Source organism: Crocodylus porosus, unplaced genomic scaffold, assembly GCF_001723895.1.
Source record: "Crocodylus porosus isolate Cpor-Errol unplaced genomic scaffold, CroPor_comp1, whole genome shotgun sequence".
NCBI classification, from domain to species: Eukaryota; Metazoa; Chordata; order Crocodylia; family Crocodylidae; genus Crocodylus; species Crocodylus porosus.
The window spans coordinates 7,903,652-7,923,247 of NW_017728936.1; the positions used below are offsets into that span (position 1 = coordinate 7,903,652).

General features: G+C 46.6%; 1 protein-coding gene across 1 annotated transcript; it reads left to right on the forward strand.

The window, feature by feature from the left end:
• Positions 1 to 58: 58 nt before the first annotated feature.
• LOC109318036 lies at positions 59 to 17,743 on the forward strand. The gene is made up of 16 exons (XM_019547049.1): positions 59 to 310; positions 1,136 to 1,296; positions 1,395 to 1,473; positions 1,995 to 2,159; positions 3,025 to 3,360; positions 5,403 to 5,512; positions 5,959 to 6,074; positions 7,862 to 7,991; positions 8,762 to 8,899; positions 10,545 to 12,327; positions 12,649 to 12,795; positions 13,937 to 14,023; positions 14,636 to 14,752; positions 15,569 to 15,643; positions 16,725 to 16,830; positions 16,934 to 17,743. Exons 1-10 carry the CDS (start codon positions 160 to 162, stop codon positions 10,737 to 10,739), a joined length of 1,581 nt encoding a protein of 526 aa, XP_019402594.1. The 5' UTR covers positions 59 to 159; the 3' UTR covers positions 10,740 to 12,327; positions 12,649 to 12,795; positions 13,937 to 14,023; positions 14,636 to 14,752; positions 15,569 to 15,643; positions 16,725 to 16,830; positions 16,934 to 17,743.
• Positions 17,744 to 19,596: the final 1,853 nt, after the last annotated feature.

The window sequence follows — 19,596 nt, forward strand, 5'->3', positions numbered from 1 at the left end:
CTAGGGCCAAATGTCTCCCTGCATTTCCAGGGCAAGACCCATGCATGGAGGAGGAATTTAGCTGCTGGGATCTGTGTGTTTGGTTGAAGAGGCTGAGGAAAAGGAGGGGTGAATTTGTGGGTGGCAAAGCATGATGATGCTGTTCTCTGTAATTAGGATATGGCGCAAGCTCTGGACTCTGAAGGGCCAAAAGTCCTCACCAAGCAAAGGGTCCCTGTGGATGAAACTCAAAGCACCACCCAGGGAGCCACAGGTACTCAGAAGTGCAGTGAACCCACTGGCAATGATGTTCAAGCAGTGGACTATGCAGGTGAGGGAACTAGAAGGCGAGGAGGGTGTGTTAGGGCCTGGATGGGGCATCAGCAGGATGGCTAGGACGTTCTTGAGTCAGGGCAGCAAAGAGAAGAGCACTGCACCTTTCCGTGTCACTGAGCATCAAGCCTATCACTTCAGTGTGGGAGGAATCCACCAAGCCTTTCAGAAATGCAAATGGGCTCCATAGAAATTACTGTCAACCTAAGGCGTTTCAACTGAGGATGATCAGTCTCTGCCTAAGCTGGATTGGATCCGCCCTCTGGCATTCTGGAGCAGGTTGTAGTTCCCTGTCAAGTTCTCTGGAGCGGCTTGTGGTAGCTTGTAAGTCCCCACAACCTTCTCAGAGCTCCAGAGAGTCCATTAGATCGAATTCCTGCTGAACTCTGAGCTGCAGGTGAGGTGAGCTGGGGGTGGCACCATCCACACACCCTGCTCACCCACAGTGGTTGGGCTTCATTAAGGTCAAGTCCTGGCTGCAACTACCAGTCTGCAGAGGTTCCTTTCCAATGCAATGCGAAGGTGAAGGTCTAATAAGGTGGTTAGTAACCACCCCTGTTTTCACCGAACCCCAGCTCTGTTAATGCTGCTCAGCTTCTTCAAATTGTCCACCAAGTTTTGATACCAGCATTACTAGCTTTGTAGCTTAAGCTGTTCCACTAAGGGCGGAATTAGCTGCTGGTTTGTACTGGCGGCATGAGCCTCACATGAAGTTTTCAAAGTGCTTTTCCAAAGGAATGAATAGGGCTGTATGAATGCCTGGCACCTTCATTGATAAAGTCATGGTTATTCTGTGCCTGATTTGGCTGCTTGAATCAACTAGGTGCCGAGTGGCGAGAGGCAACGGAGTTAATGAAAGCACTGAACATCCTCCTTGGTAAAGTCCATTGTGGGAATCTGGCTGTGAAGACAGAGGTGACACAGCAGCTCCTGGCTCAGGACAGGATGGCCAGTCGAGGGAAAGCAGAAACAGAGCAAGGACAGGTGCGGGCCAGGTGCTTTTTCTAGGTCTGTCTCTATTATTTCCGATAGCCTTTGTCTCTCTCCATTTCTGTGACACCACAGCCTTGTTTGTCCTGCAGGACCCTGCCCTGTCCCTACAGCATGGTCTCTCCAGTAGCAAAGGTGCCTCTGCTGGCCTTCCTGGCTCTGAGATACAAGGTAAGAGGAGTGCTTCAGCTGTGGACACAGTAACCCTTTAATAATCATCACAGGAGGTTTTGTGAAGGTATTCTTGGTGAACACAGTTGCCTTAAAATGTAGGAGTGGAGTGAAAAACTGGCCAAATTTTTGTGTTTTAAAAGTACTTTGACATTTTAGGATGTGCCATATTAGCATATATGTCTTTTAGGAAGAAGGCCAATGAGTGAACACTCCCCAGCAAGCTCCCTTGGTGGGCCAGCCTGAGGAAGACCCTGCAGCCAGGGATTCTCATGTCCCTGACTTAGCAATCGCTTTGCTAGTCATTGTGCAGCTGGGTACTCAGCAACTGCTGGCCACTACTTTGCTGTTAGGCACAAGATAACCAGGCAGGTTCTCCAGCCTCTAGGGCTCAGGGGAGGTATTGTTTTGTGCAGCACAGTTCATCTGGGGCAACATATTCTGCAGTCATTGACTACCACCCCAGCTGTCCACATGAAAACCTCCTGGGTCTCATGTACCATATTATCCATGTTCATCAGGGTTAGGCCTGCAGCCTGGGAGTGCCACGCTGGCCTGTCTCACTGAGCTGGAAGTGGAGTGCCTGATGGCAACTTCCCCCCTCGCCAAGACCCTGCAGGAGATCAAGCAGGCTTTGGAGAAGCAACAGCAGCTGAAGCAGCATCCTAGTCCTCCTCCTGCTCCAGGTAAATAAGTGCTCCTATCCCAGCTGCCTCCACCCTTTGAGGTCCAGAACGCAAACCTCCAGGGCTGGGCAGAGAGAATAGGAGTCTGGAATTACAGGAATTGTGGAGATGAATGGCTATTACAGAATCACATTCATGGAACATCTCTGTGGTCCATTAGATAGCCACTTACCTGGTGCCCACTTGGAGCAGCGTGTGCAGGATAGACATCCCCGCTAACCCATCTATACAAGTGGGAAAAGGGCCAGGTTCACTGGCAATGTTCCTCAACCCTGACCTGGGGGTGGGGGTAGTCTCTGGGGCCCACTCACCCCTTTGCTTCTACTAAAACTGCCCTATACCAGGGGTCTGGCTATACATCTCTGTTGGGAACAAGCTGTAGCTGGCTGCAGCGAGTTGCCAGATATGTAGCTCTGTGAATCCTAATTGGAGGTGGGGTTGTGGGAGGTAGCATCATGCTGCAAGTTGGAAGGGGGACCAGTAGAGATTGTCATGGCAGAGGGCACTGGACTGGTCTGCCCTAGGCTGGCTGCCCATTCACAGTCTTCCTGTAGTCTGTGCCTCCTGAGGAAGTGTCTCTCATCAAGCCTGTAGAAGTGGGATAAAAGTGTCTGCAGCGCTGGAGCAGAGTCGGGATTAGAGCTATGGGTATCAGCTTATGGTGGTTCACAGGAAGAGATGTAGTTAGCCATGTTAGCTTGAAGTCAAGTAGAAGGCAAGATAGATTTGTCCCTTACATACAGACTAACCAAACTATCCGCAGGGAGCAGGGAATGGTATTGGCTGACAGAAGGAAGAGGACGTTCCCCAAGATGGGAATGATGCTGAATTGCTCACCTGGGCTCTTGTATCTTCTCCTTTCCAGGGGCAGGGTTGCATGAGAGCTCTCCAGGACTCACTGGAAATGCCCTAGTCCCCATGGATCTAGCCAGCTTGTCTCCTCGGCAATTTGTGGTATACCGTTTCGGCTGTGCTGTGGTCCGCCTGCTAAGCAGGGCCTGCTTCCACCCAGCACTGGTGCTCATGTTGGCTCAGGCAATCCCAGACCAAGATCTGGCAGGGACTCAAGAGGATTTTCAGAGCCCTGGAGCCTTTTACTATGATGCCATCAACAGACTTCTGTACCTACATCCAGCAGAGCTGGAGAATGTGGGGGCATTTATTGCCACCCTGCTGAATGCCCTGGCAAGGATCAAAGCAGGTATGACTGCCAGGCATCATTAGCATCTGTTCTAGGTGGGGAGCATGTTGGATATTCATGCTCTGTCTGTAACTCAGCCGGGGAGAAATGGGACATTTTCCTTGCCCTAATGATTCCTCTCTAGCTGGCTTTACACTATTATTTACCGCTTCGTTGCAAATGGCACAGGTGGTGAGTGTGCATGGGTCCAGCATTTGAAGGCGTCTGCATTTTTTTGATTACTGAAACTCTCAAGTATCATCATGAATATCCTTGCAGAAAGCGCCCTTAGGTTTCACAGCGGGTCATTACCTCACGAGAGGAAAAAACATTCACTTACCATATAATTACCAAGCAAAGCACTCAATGAGGAAATGTCAGGCCATTACACTGCAGAGCTCTGGAATCTGGTGACACTTCGGAGCCGTTTCTGCCAGTAAGGCCGACACATTTTTGCTTTAGCTCTGTACTGCTGGTGAGCTACAGCTCTGAACTGTGTTGCTCCTAGAACATCGCCAACCTCAGGCTTTCCCTTTGCTTATTAAATTTAATCCTCTCATTTTACCATCTCCACTGCAGAGAAAAGTCGGGAACGTTGTGGGTGGCCATACATGCTTAGGGGAGGCAAGAGTAGCATGCATATCGCAAGTGAACGGGCAGGATGCTGAATATCCAGCTGCTTGCAGAAGTAGAGGTGGGGAAAAAAAGGGTGCTTTACCTTAAACTCGGCATGTTCCCACGCCAAGCCTGGCGCGTACCCAGAAGAGGCATCACGTTAGTTGGACCCGGCTTGCCCAACATCTGTACAGATCAGGCACTTTAGTGGGGCTTTCTTGGTGCTTTTATCTAATAGCTGATTGAATCAGCTATTACAAAAAAGTTCCATAAAAGCCTGCTAAAGTGCCCAATCTATGCAGACACTGCAGAGCTGGGTTGACCTAATGCTCCACTTTTTCTGGTAAAGCATGAGGGTTTGATGAGTTTTTTCCCCATGTCTTTCAGCACCTCAGATGGGTAACTTGGATTAATTTTAGGGATGCACCACAATCCAAGTTGGACGTTCCCTATAATAAACCTCTGCCACACAGAGGTATATCAGGATAGCTTCAAACTTTGGGCTTCAGGTTTGAAATGTCTGGAACGGGATTCGGTCATTTGAATGACTAGAGTCAAAGACCATGAAACTCGTCTTAGTCCTTTGTCCTGTCTGACTGACATGGATCTTGTCCTTGCAAAGTAGTCTGAGGAGATCGTGAAATCCCAGATCTCTGACCCAGCTCTCCTCTGTGAGCATAAAGTCAGAAATCTTGGGACTTTTGTAAATGTATGGTCTGTCCCAGCGCCTTTCATAGATAATTCTTATCTCATACATTATAACATGTTTGTGATTTGTTGGCTACCTCCTTCCCCAGACATGCTTGCGTTTCAGGACTGGACTACACTGGAGCACTTTAATATCACTAGATGACCTGCATGGCTGGCTAGGGTATGAACTGGACAGCTATTCAACGCTAACAGCCCATGTACATGCTGTTAATGTGTAATTCTTTCCCTGCAATGAGTTGCATGGGTTTTGTATATTTATTTATACACATAATTAGATGTTTTCTCTGTATGTGCATATTTAATCTCTTTCTAATTGGCTGTAGGAAGGTCAAAGTAGCTTTCGCTGTTCCCAGTTACTACTGTCTAATCAGATTCATTGTCCTCTGGCTAACTGCATAAAGCCCCTTTGACACTGTTGGCTTGTTTCGTGGGGCAAAAATGTATGTCGTTTTTAAACCTGGGTCAGCTAAGCTGGTTGTAAAACCAGTTGAGTGTCTGGGGAGGTATCCCTGAGCTCACCCTGCCTGGTGACAGACACTGTGGTCTTCTACTATTGTTAAAACAGAAGCATTGGTTTTGGTTAGTTTTGTCCTCTCTGGTGCTTTTCATCTGCTTTGGGAGCACTTAGGGAAGTGGTCTGGCAAATTAATGGCTGAGGAGGTAGCACTGTGAGATTAGGAGCACTGTCACAGGGAAAGCTGAATGGCACATGACTGTCTGTGTTTGCCTTGCTTCAGGATCTACCTCAGGTGCAGCTGCTGGTTCTTGCTTTCAGAGGGAGCTCAACAAAGCCATCATGGCTCTAGCCAATGCCTTTTTCCAGAGTTCCTGGGGAGCGGCAGAGAAGGTAAATGAGATGATGCAACTTCCATTAGCAGCCCTGGACAAAGGCTCTATTAAACACGGTCAGTGAACCACCAATTCACCCACGGCTTTCCTGGGTAAGCCAGATTTTTTGGATGCACTTGGAAACCTCCTGAGTAAACCTGGGGTTGCCTTGTAGCTCTGCATAGAGGTTGTGATATTCTAGTGTGCTTATGTGCTATGAGCACTTTGCAGTTTGCTCGGTGTCACATATTAATGCACCAAAATGAAACATGAACACAGTGAACTGAAACAGCTGTTTCATGGGGTTTTTGAATGCATCCTGTACGGTAGGCCTTGTTTCTTCCATCTCTAGTGGCGGGGGGATCCCACAGCTCCATCTGAAAACAAGAGGAGCTGCAAGTGTTCAGCCTCTCTAGACATAAGACTTGGAACTCGACACTTTCTTTCTTTTGGTGCCTGCTTTAGGATCCTATAGAAGATAAGTCATCCACTGTCTTAGATTCCTGGACAGTATTTGAAGAACTGCTGAGAGTTCACATATCACCAGATACCTGCTGCTATGAGAAATCCCAACGTGAGAGGTACTGGGCAGGGACAGATTGTTCACTGTGCAATTATGCAATTGCTGTATAGTCCTATAATGAGGTTCTGACTAACTAGATAATGAGCGTGGAATTCCCCTCTCTCGTGTTACATAACTTTGCCGCTTCTTTCTAAGTTGCTTTTGGGCATGGACCTAAGCCGTGGATACTGTGTTCCAGCTCAGCTCCTGGCTCAGCTCTGGAAAGGATCCAGAAACAGCTTTGTAGTGAGACTGGAGCAGTTGTGTCATCTGGATAGTGTAGGGCTCTCATTCTCAGGCAACTCACTTATCCTGTCCTGTGCCTCATTTTCCCCATTTGTAAAAGACTAGGCTAATACCACTTGCTTCTTTCCCGGTGAGAAGTGAGTTTTAATCTCAGGCTACTTGTAAAGCAGCATATTAAAACCGATGTGAAATCAAGATGATTGCAAGGAAGTTGAAGGATGTGGCCATTCCTTCTCCATCACTCTGCCCACACGCGTTCGCCGTACTGACAATATTCTAGGATTTCTGGAGTGATTTATTAAAGAACAACTACTAGGTTGTGGTGTGCAGTATAACTAGAGAATTATGTGACAAATGCCTAGGCAGGAGGAGAAATATGATAGGAAGAAGTCAAAGGAGTGTTCAGATGAAAATGAGTTAAGGAGAATTTAGGCTACATCACAGGACAGAGTTTCCATTAGTTAGGTCTCAAAGTGATGCATTCATGTTGCCTGTTTCTGGTTCCTCCCCTTACTCTGTATAAATGTTCAACTATCATGAGATCCTAAGACGGACGAGAGCTGTGAAAGATACCCAAAATAACTGAAATGCACAGCCCTCACCCCAGGGAGGAAGGAATGGGAGCACTCTAGGTATCAAATAGGTTTGTTAATCCTGATTTTATCCTGGAGAAAATCATCTATAATATAGTCAGCTCGTGCTCTACCAAAGCTATATGTTTATAAACACGGGCTCAAATTCTCATAGAACTTGTTGGGAGTTTTGCTCACCCAAAATATTTGAAAGAAGAATATGTCCCTAATTTATACAGGATCCCCAATCCGGTCCCCAGTTTTTGACTGCCAAGGAATTTAGCTTAAGTCATCAAGGACTATCACTGGTTCTGTTCCTTAGCCTTGTATAACATCTAGCGCCCAATTATGGTTGGGAAAAAAAAATCACAGATGTGTATGTAGACCAAAGCTGATCAATAACTGACTCCCTCTGTGGAAGAAAATGACAGAAATAAACTCAGGTTTAGTTCTGTACAAAAAAAAAATCAGGTTAAAAAACTAAAAAACATTTTGTTTATAGCAGCTATCTCAATATTTCTCCAAAAGCATAGCTCTTTCCTCTGAAAATTGTTTGGTTTTTTTCCCTTTAAAATATTTTCTTGAGAGACCCATTTTCTGTTAATAATATCAAGTCTGGCTGGATATTTTTTACCGGCTCTAATCTGGAGATGATCTCCTTCTACAATTAAACTTCTAAAGCTGGTCATAAGTGTCTCCCTCTGTGCTGCATTCAGCGCTGGACTGTGGCTCCGGTCAAGTTGGAGAAATTCTTAAGATGCGTTTGAAGCTCCAGTTAGAAACCTTAATATCCAGGTGTGGGGTGCAATAGCAAGTGTATCCATTCACTCTCTTCTCTTCCTCCTCCTTCTGCTCCTCATCCCATTCCCTTTTCACTGCAGGAGAAGGAAGGGCCTAAGCTGTAGGCTCTTGTTGAATCTGGGCTGTGAGCAAAGGAGGTTCATTTTGGAAAGGCCCAGGGTGATTATCTCATGTCTGATGCGTCTAGGTTGCAACATTACCAACGCTTGCAGCTGCAGGCAGAGATCCTGGATTCTGTTGAAAATCTGGGGACAGAAGAAGCCGGGAAGTGGTGTGAAAACTCAGGCAAGAAGAATGCCGATTCCCCTCATGTTCAGGTAAGTCGGACAGTCGGTCAAATCCTGTTTGGCTCGTATCAGTTCTTCCTTCGTGTTACTCCACCATTTCAATGGAATGACTTCTGAGTAATCCAGCAGAAGGGAGGGAAAATTCAGAGCAATGTGTATTTAAGACGCTGATATTATATTAAGAAGAATATTTAAGAAGCCTTTGATCTTACCTTTTTCCTCCTGTCTCCATACTGAATGTTGGCATGTCTCAAATTTGAGGTGCCTGATTTCAGATACCTTAAAGGGTCCTGAATTTCAGGAAGTGCTGAGCATGCCCCCTGTAGAGATAAGGGCCCTTGAAACCGTCTTAGGCTGGGCACCCAAAATCTCTAGTTATTTTTGAAAACCGTTGCCCCTCTCGGTATGACAGCCCCTCTGACTGATCGCTTACCTGTTGGAAGAGAACAGGAGGTCACTGCAGAGCGTCCAAGTCCAGGGGGCATCCAGTCACTGCCATTGCTCTGATACTATTGCATCTTGATGTTATAATAGCACCCAGCACCTTGCACACAGTTAGCACACATAACTTTCCCCAGCAGTGACTGCTGCCAAGAAAGGCTGCATTTACACTTGGTCCTGTGAGCTCTTCAACAGCTGGCACTCCCTGGTTGTGTTTTCTTCTACCTCTGCATCCAGGAGCCGCCAGTTTCCCCCAAGCCACATGGGAAGGATCCAGGGTCAGTTCTGCTGAGCGTTATTTGACCTGGCTCCTCACTGTTGGGCTCTTTGACTGAAAGGCTTCATTAGAGTGGGTTCAGTTGCAGGTTGCAAAGCTGGAGGACATGTTGGATGAGCTGAACGAGGAGTTTTTACGGCTTACGGTGCAGGCTTTGGCAAGCCAGAAGGAGGGGGAACTACTGGACCAGGAGCTCAGAGCCCAAGAGGAGTTGCTTACGGTATGAACCATCTTGTTTTCCATTGGGCTATTGGCCAAACCTCGAAGAGGCGTGCATGACAAATGGAGTGATGGCCCTTGTGATTCAGCCTCCTGCACTGCAAAAGGTGAGGCGAGGTGGACGTTGTAGGCCAGGGAAGATGCACTGACCTGAGCCAGTTATGCCCAACGTTGCAGACCCACCAGCTCCAGTAGCAGGAGTTCCTTTCATCTGACAACCGCTGAAGTTTTTTTTCCCCTCCAGGGTAAGTCTTATGTTGTGTAATTTGCATCTAGGGATCTGTCCCTGCCATGTAACGTTATATGATGATATAAATGCCATTGTATCACGGTGCATGCCAGGAGTCTATCCATAGAGCAAAGATGGCAAATGCAAGTCAGCCATTTGCAGACTCATCCAGCCAAGCCAGATCTCTTCTGAAGCACAGAGAGGAGACCCAGTTCTTTGAACTTTATAGCCAGTATCAGAAGCCAAGTGCTTCCTAGGCTCACACGACTCCTGCTTAGCAAACGTCTCTCCCAACTATACAGTTGGTTTAATAAAAGAGATCACAACCATCCTCTCATGTATTTCCTGGACCATCACAGCTATGGCAGCACTTTAACCCTACTGCTACTTGTTTCTCCATCAAATCAGCAGTGCCTATAACACAGAGGACATATAATCTAGGGGTTGGAGAAGGGAACCGGCAGTCAGGATTCTTCACTTCTAGTCCCGGTTCTGTTCCTGTTCCTGTTCAATGCGTGGTCCTGAACGAATCACATACATTTTGTGTTACTTGGTTTCGGACCTATCTATCACATGGGGGGATAATTTACTTCAAGGTGGCAATCAGGCCCAGTTCATTAAGACATGGAGGAAGCTTTTGTAATCTTCCCTGTCGCTATAAAAGTGATGAATGTTTAATTAATCACAACTTAAACCCTACATGAAACAACAGAGTTCGCAGCTGTCAAGAGCCTTTTAGAAAATCTTGAGAAGCTATGCTGTTGTGAACCTGTCCCACTTCTGTCTTATGTTTCCTTAATGCTTTGTTGCACCCGGTATTTGCACGAACCTGGCATTTCTGTTTCCTAAGGACTCATTTGTGACAGCTTCTGTTGTTTCATCACAACCAACTGCTGTGGAGACAGACTGTGAAAAAAATAAGATTTATGACTTTGGGTGGGAATTGAACAGCAGATTAGGCAGCCCCATTCTTTTTCATACAGATATGTAAATATTGCACAGTAATAAATGGCAATATGCAAATTAGGGGAATGGCTTCTAAGTAGAAGATTTGTCCTTGAGGTGCTGGTGAGTCATTAATAGGCATCACCTAGATTTTAGAAATTAGGGAACAAAAAAATCAGTGCAGTGATAAAATACGTTCCCTGCGAATGGAGGAAAATAACCACTGCATGGTGAGGGCACCCTACACTGTAGTGTGCATTGTAAAAGTGTGTACCATTACCCTTGCCTTACAAACGAGTGACTGACAGTTTGTTTCTTGCTCAAAATCCTAGCGGGTCAGTGGCAGAACTGGAACTAGAAGCCTTTGTGCCCAGTCCTGTGGCTTATCCACTAGGCCAGGGCTGCTAGAGCGTGGATGTAGCTGCTCACTGGGACTAAGCAGTTGAGTTTGTGCCATTCATTTGTTTTACAGCAGAAGCCACGGGACACCCCTGGGGAGATAACACAGCACTACACAAGGCTGCTGGAAGCCTGGGCCACAAGGAGAGACCAGGCCCAGTTGCTGGAAATTAGAAGGAGCTGCATCACTCAGCAGATTAGTGACACAGAATCTGAACTGTTTCATCTTCAGCAGACTACAGTGGCCACCAGCTTGTCATCTGCATAAGTCCTGCATCCCCTTCAGCTAAAAGCATCCAACCAAACAAGTTCAGTCATTGCTGGAGTGAACAACACCTCTGTGCACACATGCATACCTAATATCCATGGGACAGTCCAACACGTAATAACATACAGAGACATATCAGTACATGCACAGGCATAAACAGACTCCAACACAAACTTACACATGCCTGATGTGAGTTATGGAGCATGTATGTACAGGCAATTGCAAGCAGAGGCTGTGGAATGCTATTTTTAAAACCCTAAATATGCAAGTATGCGGGCATAGTCACACATGCTCAAATACACGCTGATAGTTGCATCCTGGAGTTCCAACAGGATGCTTTAGGACAGCGGTTTTCAACCTTGTTCCATTTGCAGACCCCTAAACAATTTTAAATGGAAGCGTGGACCCCTTCAGAAATTTCAAATGGAGGTGCGGACCCCTTTGAATTGTAAGTGCGGGTATTCATATACTTTTGGTTGATCATAGTTATCTTTCATGGACCCTTTCGACATAATCTGTGGTCTGTGGACCACAGGTTGAAAACAACTGCTTTAGGACATTCATAAGTAAGCAATCTGGAAGATTTTTAACCCTGTTAAACCCTATATGCCACTGTCCACTAGTGAGATCCTTCATGTACATCATAAGCAACTACATTGCATCACAAAGGATATTTTTCCTTCCTGGATAAAAGCTGCTTTGGACCTCTACAGTTTGGTTTTTAATAGCTTATACCACGCACTCAAGCAGTACCTGGCACTGCCAGTTCTAGGAAGGGTGGGCCCACAAATTCCCGAAACATCTTTGAGATACTGCTAGGGATGTCCCTCATGTGCTGAAATGTGCCTGTTGCTAAATTACTAATTGATCATAAAACTTGGCCCTTTTCTTCCATGGAGCTCAAAGCAGTTTACATTGGAATAATGACTTTCAGAGGAGTGTGTTTCCAGCCTGGGAGAGGCCGAGACTTGTGTAGCGGTGAGCTCTCCCAGCAGAGAGCACTCCTACACCATTCCTACTGTTATTTTGGCTGCAATGAGAGGCACCCTTTGCCTTGGAAGCCTAATCCTGGAACTGAAGGTTGATTGCTTTTTTAAAAGAAACTGTCACTTCCATTCTTCAAGCCAGCCTACGATGAAGCCAAACCGACGTCTGGCTGTGAAACAGGCCTGGTTTCCTCTGAGCAGGGCTAGAAACAACATGCTTCCTCCCTCCGTTTCTCCCCATTTATCCTCAGTCCCCTCCCAGGTGAGATACTGTAAAGCAAAGTATCCTGGCAAGGGGCCAGCCCAACACCGTGCCTCCCTATGCAAGCAGGTGCTTGACAGAAGATGCCAAGAGCCCTGTTAGGTTTTTTGAATGAATAATGGGCTAATATTTGCTCAGCCACATAAAGACATTTCTCAACCCTACTGGTTCCTAGCCTAAGCAAATGTTTGCAGGCCCCATGGGTGGCCTGATGTGAAGGAGAAACAAGGCATGCTGGTGCCTGGCAGCCAGGACAGGCACCCTAAGCTTCACTTTTAGCTGCCGCCTTGGTCATACGTGAAGGAATCTGGAGGCTCTTGCTGCCGGAGAACGTTTCCAGGTACCCACCCCTTTGAGAGCTGTTGTTTTCCTCACCTGCTTTGTGCTGTGATTCCAGCTTTTCCCCTCCCACTCTGGCAAAAACCAGAAGATGGTGCCAAATGGCACTTGTGACTCGTCTTGGCAGAGCGGAGCCACTAAGCAACACCTTGGCGAGGCGTTTTAGCAGAGGTCTTAGGGGTCAAGCAAAGCTGGGTTGGAACTAACACCTAACCGTGGGCATTTGCAAGGGACACTTAGCTAAGTGATGTGGTTGCTTCTCACGGTCGGCATGCAATGGTGAGAAAGCTGCCAATGGGTCTCTCTCTTGCCTTTTTCTTAGGTTATTCCCAGACATGTTTATAACCGTGCTGTACGGTGGTAAGTAACCTGCCCAACCTCGAATCTTCGTTGTCTCCTGTTTGTTCACAAAGAACCAGGTTACTTGGGATGGGTGATCTCGGGACACGGTCTCTGGGGAGACCTGTAGGTGGATGCAGTTAAAAGTTCTGTCATCCAAACAGAACTCTTCAATTGAAGAACCGTTTTAAATTAAAAGTAACTTCTCTTTAAGCAAAGGAAAGTTGTCCATGAAATATTTCCATTTTCATTGAAATTTTTAGTTCTGGTTTTTTTCCTACAGAAAACCAAATGCTTCAGAAAATACAGTTTACTTACTAGTAATAAAGAAGAAAAAGAGAAGTATGGCTTTTTAAAAGATTGTTTCTAATTTTATTCAAAACTCGAAATGAGAGAAGGTTGGGGTTTTTTGGGTAGGAAAACACAAAAGTATTGCTGGGGACTTTTTTAATAAAACGGACATTTTAGCAAGAGCTATCTGGCATTTTTGCCCCGCTCTAAAACCAAAGGAATCCAGGTGAAAAAATTATGGGTGACATGTCAAAGGCACCTAAAATCCTCCAAAGCAACTAATTTAGGAACTAATTTTCTGGGACTTCAGCCCACCAGCTCCCTAGTGATTCTGAGACTGGAGGACTCTGTCTCTTAAATTGATTGGTTAAGGTGAAACTTTCAGGGCGAGAACCAGATGTAATCTGGTTTAAATGGTGATGAGCATTTGCATTTGCTAGTGCAATAAACTCATGCAGGGTGTGTATTATCATCGATATATGCCCTTTGGGTGCAAGGAGGCACAAGGCCAAAAGAAGAGTAAGCGCCTCCCTAGTCTGCAGTGGCACTGTTAATACATACCCTATCATGGCTTCCTGCCGTTAGAGAGTACAGCTCTGTGCATGTTTCTCAGCATGGGGTTATATGTAACTTCTCTTTACTGCCGTCCATTAGCAAGTCCTAGAAGGTACGGTAAAAAAAAGGAAAGTATTACAAACCCTATTTTCTGTTACTTTGAGTAAACTTATGGTTACTAGCCCTGTTGTCTGTAGTCACTTGTACTGTGGGCTTTGAGGATGGAGTAGCGCTGGCTTCCTGCACTAGTCAGCAGCTAACCATGTCCTAGAGAGGTTTCTGTCCAGAGAGGCTGGGACAGGAAGAGCTGTGAGCAACTGCCCACATGCAGAGCTTTGAGTTGGAGGAAGGCGGAAGCAGCGCATCTGGTTTGTTCAAACCTCTCAGCTTGTCACCATTAATTTTATTTATGCCTTTTTCAACAGAGAACGAGCAGGCTCTTTTTAACATTAACTGTAAGGTCCAGGTTCTCCTGGAGAGTATCAAGCGCTGCTGTGGCCGTGAGAGTGAAGGTACGGAGGGCATATGTGGTTTTCGGGGATCTTAGTTCAGTGCGGGGCACTATGTGGCTGTGAAGTCTGGCATGGGGCCAGGCCAAACTCAGTGGTGATCTGCTTATGGGAGGAATCCGTCATCAAAGTTTGCAAGGTGTAAGCCAAAGCCAGAAAGTGCACACTGACTTCCTGCAGATTATGATCACCAAGTCCTGTATGGTGATCAAGCATGGCTATCCAGCTAAAACAAGGCCACTGGAGCTAACCCCTACTGTCCTCGCATATGTCTCCATATAAAGCCAGATGTATTGGCCCAGGTCTCAGTCTGAGCTCTCATTTGAAAAGATGTCCATGGGCTGGCTCCATTACCAGGTTAAATCACACAAAATTCACTAACAGACTGGCTATTTATAGCCACCTGCTAATGAGTTTAGCTGATGCCTTGCAGATCAGAGTAACCATCATATTTCCAAGATGGGCCTGAATCATACTTCTCAGATCCAGCTGTTTTGAAAGGTTTCTGCTGCTCTAAGCCATCCCTGGTTTCTTTGCCATGTGGAGAGTCTTCAGCCAGCCCCGGTCCACTCCCTGCCCTGCCATCCTCATCTATCCGTGCATTTTATGTTGCAGAGGAAATTGAGGTGGCAGATGAGAGCGGCCAGGTGAAGAATTTGCTCCAGAACCAGCATTGCTATGCCTCGGAGCTGCTGAATGAGAGAGAACTGTGTGTGCTCCTCAGTGTTGCACGTAAGTAAAGCAGTGCCCAAACCTCCAGAGGAAATGTAGCAAAAGAACAGGGGGCTTGTACAGGAGCTCAGGACGGTGGAGTCGCCAGCTGTCCCTTGCAGTCTAGATGTGACTGGTGATATCTCCTCATTATCTCAATTTTCTGCCAGTCAAACATGGTACATGACCATTTTCTCGGGGGCTAGGCAAGGAGGATGGACCTCCAGCCTACCACCTGGCCTAGGAATTGCAAAGCAACTTCTCAGACTTGATGCAGGCCCTCAGGTGAGTAAAACCTAGGCCCTACTCACAGGTGTTTCCAATTTAAAGCATTGCATGAGGAATTCCCCATTCAAGGGCAGAGTGCCTTACCTTGATTATTCCCTTCCATGCCATCCTCCAAAGAAAAGCAAGAGAAGAATTTGCAATTGCAAGATATCGGGTGCTTTCATCTGCAGGTGTTAACACCCTTTGCAAGTTGGGTATTGTTACTCCCCATCTGTAGATGGGGAAGCAGAGGTTAAGGTTACAGTGTTAAAAGGGTATCCCATTTGGGGGGCTTCCCTCCTTGAGCCTCTGCTTTCTCAGAGACGCAGAACACCTGCAACCCCAATCATAATCAGGTAGACCTGCAGCTGCCCAGCGGTTCCTGAAAGTCAGATCCAAGGTGTTTGGAGTTGGGCACCTCAACTCACAGACCACTTTGGCAAATTTTGCCTTGGGTAACAAAGTCAAGACTGCACAGCGAGTCGCCGTCAGGTCTCCAGGCCTGTCACTGGATACCATTCCCTCAAAACCAATGTTTCTCTCTTTCTGAAATGCCGTTGTTCCCCACAGGATCAGATGGCTCTGAAAAGGCAGTATTTACACCGTTGCTGAAAGATGAAGGCATTATTAACCCTAAATTTCTAGGTAAATAGTGCTTCCAAGTGTTTATGAATCAAATACACAAGGTTTATTGGGGTGTTGGTACCATCTCTGCTGTTTTTCTCAGCAGGGATCAAAGCCCAAGATGGAGGATAAAGTTTTCTATTTCCAGTCAGAATCAGAAATACTGGGTCTCTTGGGCCTATATTGGCATCTAGATGTCCAAAGTGTCTCAAATATCCTTGAAATTAGGATTATGTACAGGCCTCACATGAAGAAGACTAGCTTCCTAGAAGACGGGCCTTCTAGCCTGCTTAATGAAAGCGCACCTGGTGCATGCTTCAGGATGGGATTTCCCTCATCTGAGATGGAGCTGAAGAATGAGCAAGCTCCTTTGTTCATAGCTAAACTCTCTTAGGGGTAATACATCTTCGGGGAAACAGTGTACAAAATGCAGGAAGGGCTCTGAAAGGCAAGGATTTGTTTGGGCACCAACTCCTCTCTCAGCAAAGTTGAGGCCTACATCGCCCCTCTGCCTTAGGGCTCCTTCCCTTCCAGTCAGCTCTTTTGACTCACTGCAGGTGCAGCCCCTCATCCTAACAGACAGCTTACTGCCTCGGCTGCAGTTGTTCCCTTCCCTCCTGCAGCTAACCCCTGTTCAACTGCCCGGGGCTCTTTCTGCTGCAATCTTTCTCTTACAGTAAGAGGAGCCCCTGGCTCCCTGTTGCACCGCCTCGCATTCATTCTGAATGGTAATTATTCCTGTCTTGATTTTAGAGATAGGGGACTTGAAGCATGGAGCGGGCAAACGTTTAGCAAAAGGTCACCAAGTGTGGCTAAAAGACCCAGGCATCCTTATTTCCTAGTCATGTCCTCTAATCACTGGAGTCCAGTCCCTTCCAAGATGCGGGATTAGAATCAGGCCAGACACACTCCTGTTCTTACCGCTGTAGGAGACTTCTTGGTCTTTGCATGGGTTGGTCCATTGATTGACCTATTTTACTTTAGATGGTAGGGTTAATGCTACAGCTGGTTGTAAGGGAAGTCAGATCATTAGGAGTGCTGTGCAAGTACAAGTGTTTGATTTGGGACTTTACATAGTCTGTTCTTTTCTCCTGTCTTGAAGCAAAGCTGGGGAATTGGGAAGACTCCAAGGTACCGTCTGCCCGAGCAAGATCCAGAAAGGCCAGCAGAAAACCCACCTTGCACTTAAGAGATCCCAGCTGCTGATAGTGAGTCCCTAAAGCCTAATGGGGAAACCATGGGGCAAAGTCCTGTTACATTTTCCCAAGATCCCTGTACCCCATCCATGAGCACTGTTTGTTTCTGCTACAGGTAAAAGGACTCAGTCACCCCAGGGCAACAGGAATAAAATGGTTTCCCCTTCTAAACAAGGCAAGAAACTCTAACCCAACAAATATCTAGGAGCTGCCGGGTGCTGAGATGCTGGTAGACCTTTTCTTCCCTGGTGCTGTTTGAAAACACTGGTATATTTTTGTGGGCTTATTCCTGGGTGAAGCACCTTGTTTGATGGTTTGGCTGCAGGAGCCTGGAGCACTAGCTGCCTTCTCTTTGCGCATCTTCTTTCATTCCGAGCAATCCCAAATCTGCTTTTGAAAAACACCTGCCATTCTTTCTATTGGCCAGTTTTACATTAAACAAATGGCATGTTTCATCAGCGGGCTCCCAGAGCAGTTCCAGCTGCACTTCTAAAGGATGCAGTGTCTAAATCTTGGCCCAGAAGTGGAAACCGCCTGAGTTCTGATGTCAGGACTGAGCCCAGCTGTGCTGGACCACCAATTAGTGTTAAATCACTGCGCCCTCTTGTGCTGATATTTTGCAGACCAGTTAAAAAGGGCAATTCCATATCCAAAGGAGTTTGCAATAAAAAGCACTGCATTTTGCAATATGCTTTACTTGTATGCTTAAAGTTAGGCACATGCTTATCTCATTGAGCTACTACTTCAGTGCGGTATTTCACTTATGTTAATTTTGATTTATGCTAAATCAAAGCCTTAATCCTTTATTTGCTACAAGCACACAGCAAATTGTTGTTCATGCTACAGCAGAGCTCCGCAGACCCCTCCTTGTTGCAAGACTTGGATCATGTATCTTTGTACTAGGGGTGCACTGGTAAAGATTTTTTTGGCTGATACTGATCCAAAAGCTGGCAGCTTAGCAGCGTCTGGCCGATAAGTCTGTGGGGGGGGTGTCCGGATCAAGGCCCCCACAATGAGGGAGGGAGGGGCAGGCGCTGCCCAGGCGGGGCGTGGGATGGAGCCACAGGTAGCTCGTCCAGGGGGCAGTGGGGCTATGGGTTGGGCTACAGTCACCTCAAAATACACCACTGCCCCCTGCCTTGTCCCCGCCTGCCCTAAGCACAGCCCCAGCCCAGCCCCCTCCCCACCAGTACAAGGCTGGTGCAGGCCTTAGCTCCAAGCCCTCAGCAGACAGCCCACCCTCCCCCGACAAACAAATCTAGGAGGCACATGCCCCCCCGGCCTTCCAGACTGGCTCCGTCCTGTGCTCCACCCCCGACCCTGGCTGGGCAGTGCCTGCCCCTGCCCCACTCCCTCCCTCACCCTGGGGGCCTCAATTGCCCTTCCCTCCACAGACTTACTGGTTGGACACTTCTCTTCAAGCTGCCCAGCTGCGTTCCTGGCCATGTGCATGTGGCATTAACAGTGACATTATCAGCCACATTGGCCACAAAAAGCCTATTGCGAATAATGTCAACTGTCCTTCTATTGGTGCCAATACGATATGGACTGATATATCAGTGCACCTCTACTTTGTACCTTAGCTTTTTTTCTGTGCATGATAGCAATGGAACAACAAAGTTTCCACCTACCCGAATGACTGAGCTTTCATGCCCATGCCCAATGTGTTTGCTTAGGCAATAATTCCACTGAAGCCTGGGTAAGGACCACAAGTTCAAGGCCTAGACCATAATCAGGCTGGTCAGCTATGCAGTATGAAATGCATCTTTATGCTGCTCTTAGATTTAATGTTTAGCCACCTTTATGGGGATCATCTGGAGGTTCTTCTGTTGTGTTGCTTTCTCCATGATTTGGGTTCTTTCACATTCCTTCTGAATTTGTTATCATTTGATTCCTGTTGTGTTTCGTGCCTTTGTATGTAACTGGCCCTTTGTGTGTATCTGGCCCTTCAGAGCTGTCCGTCGCATTGAATGGCTTTAAAACCAAATTTCTCCGCAAAGAGATAATACTGTGAAATTTTTGGATGTCTGTTGAATGACTCCACGTTTGCACCACAGCAACTGAATCTGACAACAGAACCGACGACAGATTCTGGCCTATAATTGTCAGTTTTGAGAATATCACTGTATATTGCCCCTGCATACATATGATGAAATCAATTGATTTAAAATGTCTCTGCATCGTTTGTCAAGATCAGAGGTCAAGCTCCATCCTCATGTACACTGGTGCTAAAACCTAAGTGGACCAATTGAAATGGCACCTTTCGCTCTTAGATCCCCAATTTGAAGATAGGGTGGTGGCTCGCACAAGTAAAGTGACTGCTCGAGAAGTGAGGATAGACTGCAAAATCCCATCCCACACTCTGCCACCCAGAACATGCTGCTGCTTAAGCTGAAAACACACCTTTGCAATAGAAAAATATTTGTGAGTTTAATGTGAGTTGAGGCAGAATGAACTGAGACTCCTAGTAAGGGGCCGCCATGGAAAAGTCATAGTCATGACCACTGTGGACTCTTTAAAAGGTGTGTGCAATAAGATCATTATCATATATCAAGATAAGATGTAAAGAGCAATATTTTGGCTATAGCCCAGGTTCACTCAAAAAGGCCTGACTTAACCAGCGGCCAAGCATCCAGAGAACCAAGGGAAGTGAGTGGAATCTGAGGGTACTTACAACAGGCCTTATATGACTTACTTAAAGTGGCTTTAGTATCTATGGACCATCCTTTGGCAGACTTTTGCATCTCTGAAAATCCCATCTAGGCCCCTAAATAAAAA

Coding starts and splice junctions, on each gene's coding strand:
- LOC109318036 (XM_019547049.1), top strand. CDS start 160: ATGGCGCAAGCTCTGGACTCTGAAGGGCCAAAAGTCCTCACCAAGCAA. Junction 1,297..1,394: donor CAGAAACAGAGCAAGGACAG/GTGCGGGCCAGG, acceptor TTTGTCCTGCAG/GACCCTGCCCTGTCCCTACA. Junction 8,900..10,544: donor CCCAAGAGGAGTTGCTTACG/GTATGAACCATC, acceptor TTTGTTTTACAG/CAGAAGCCACGGGACACCCC.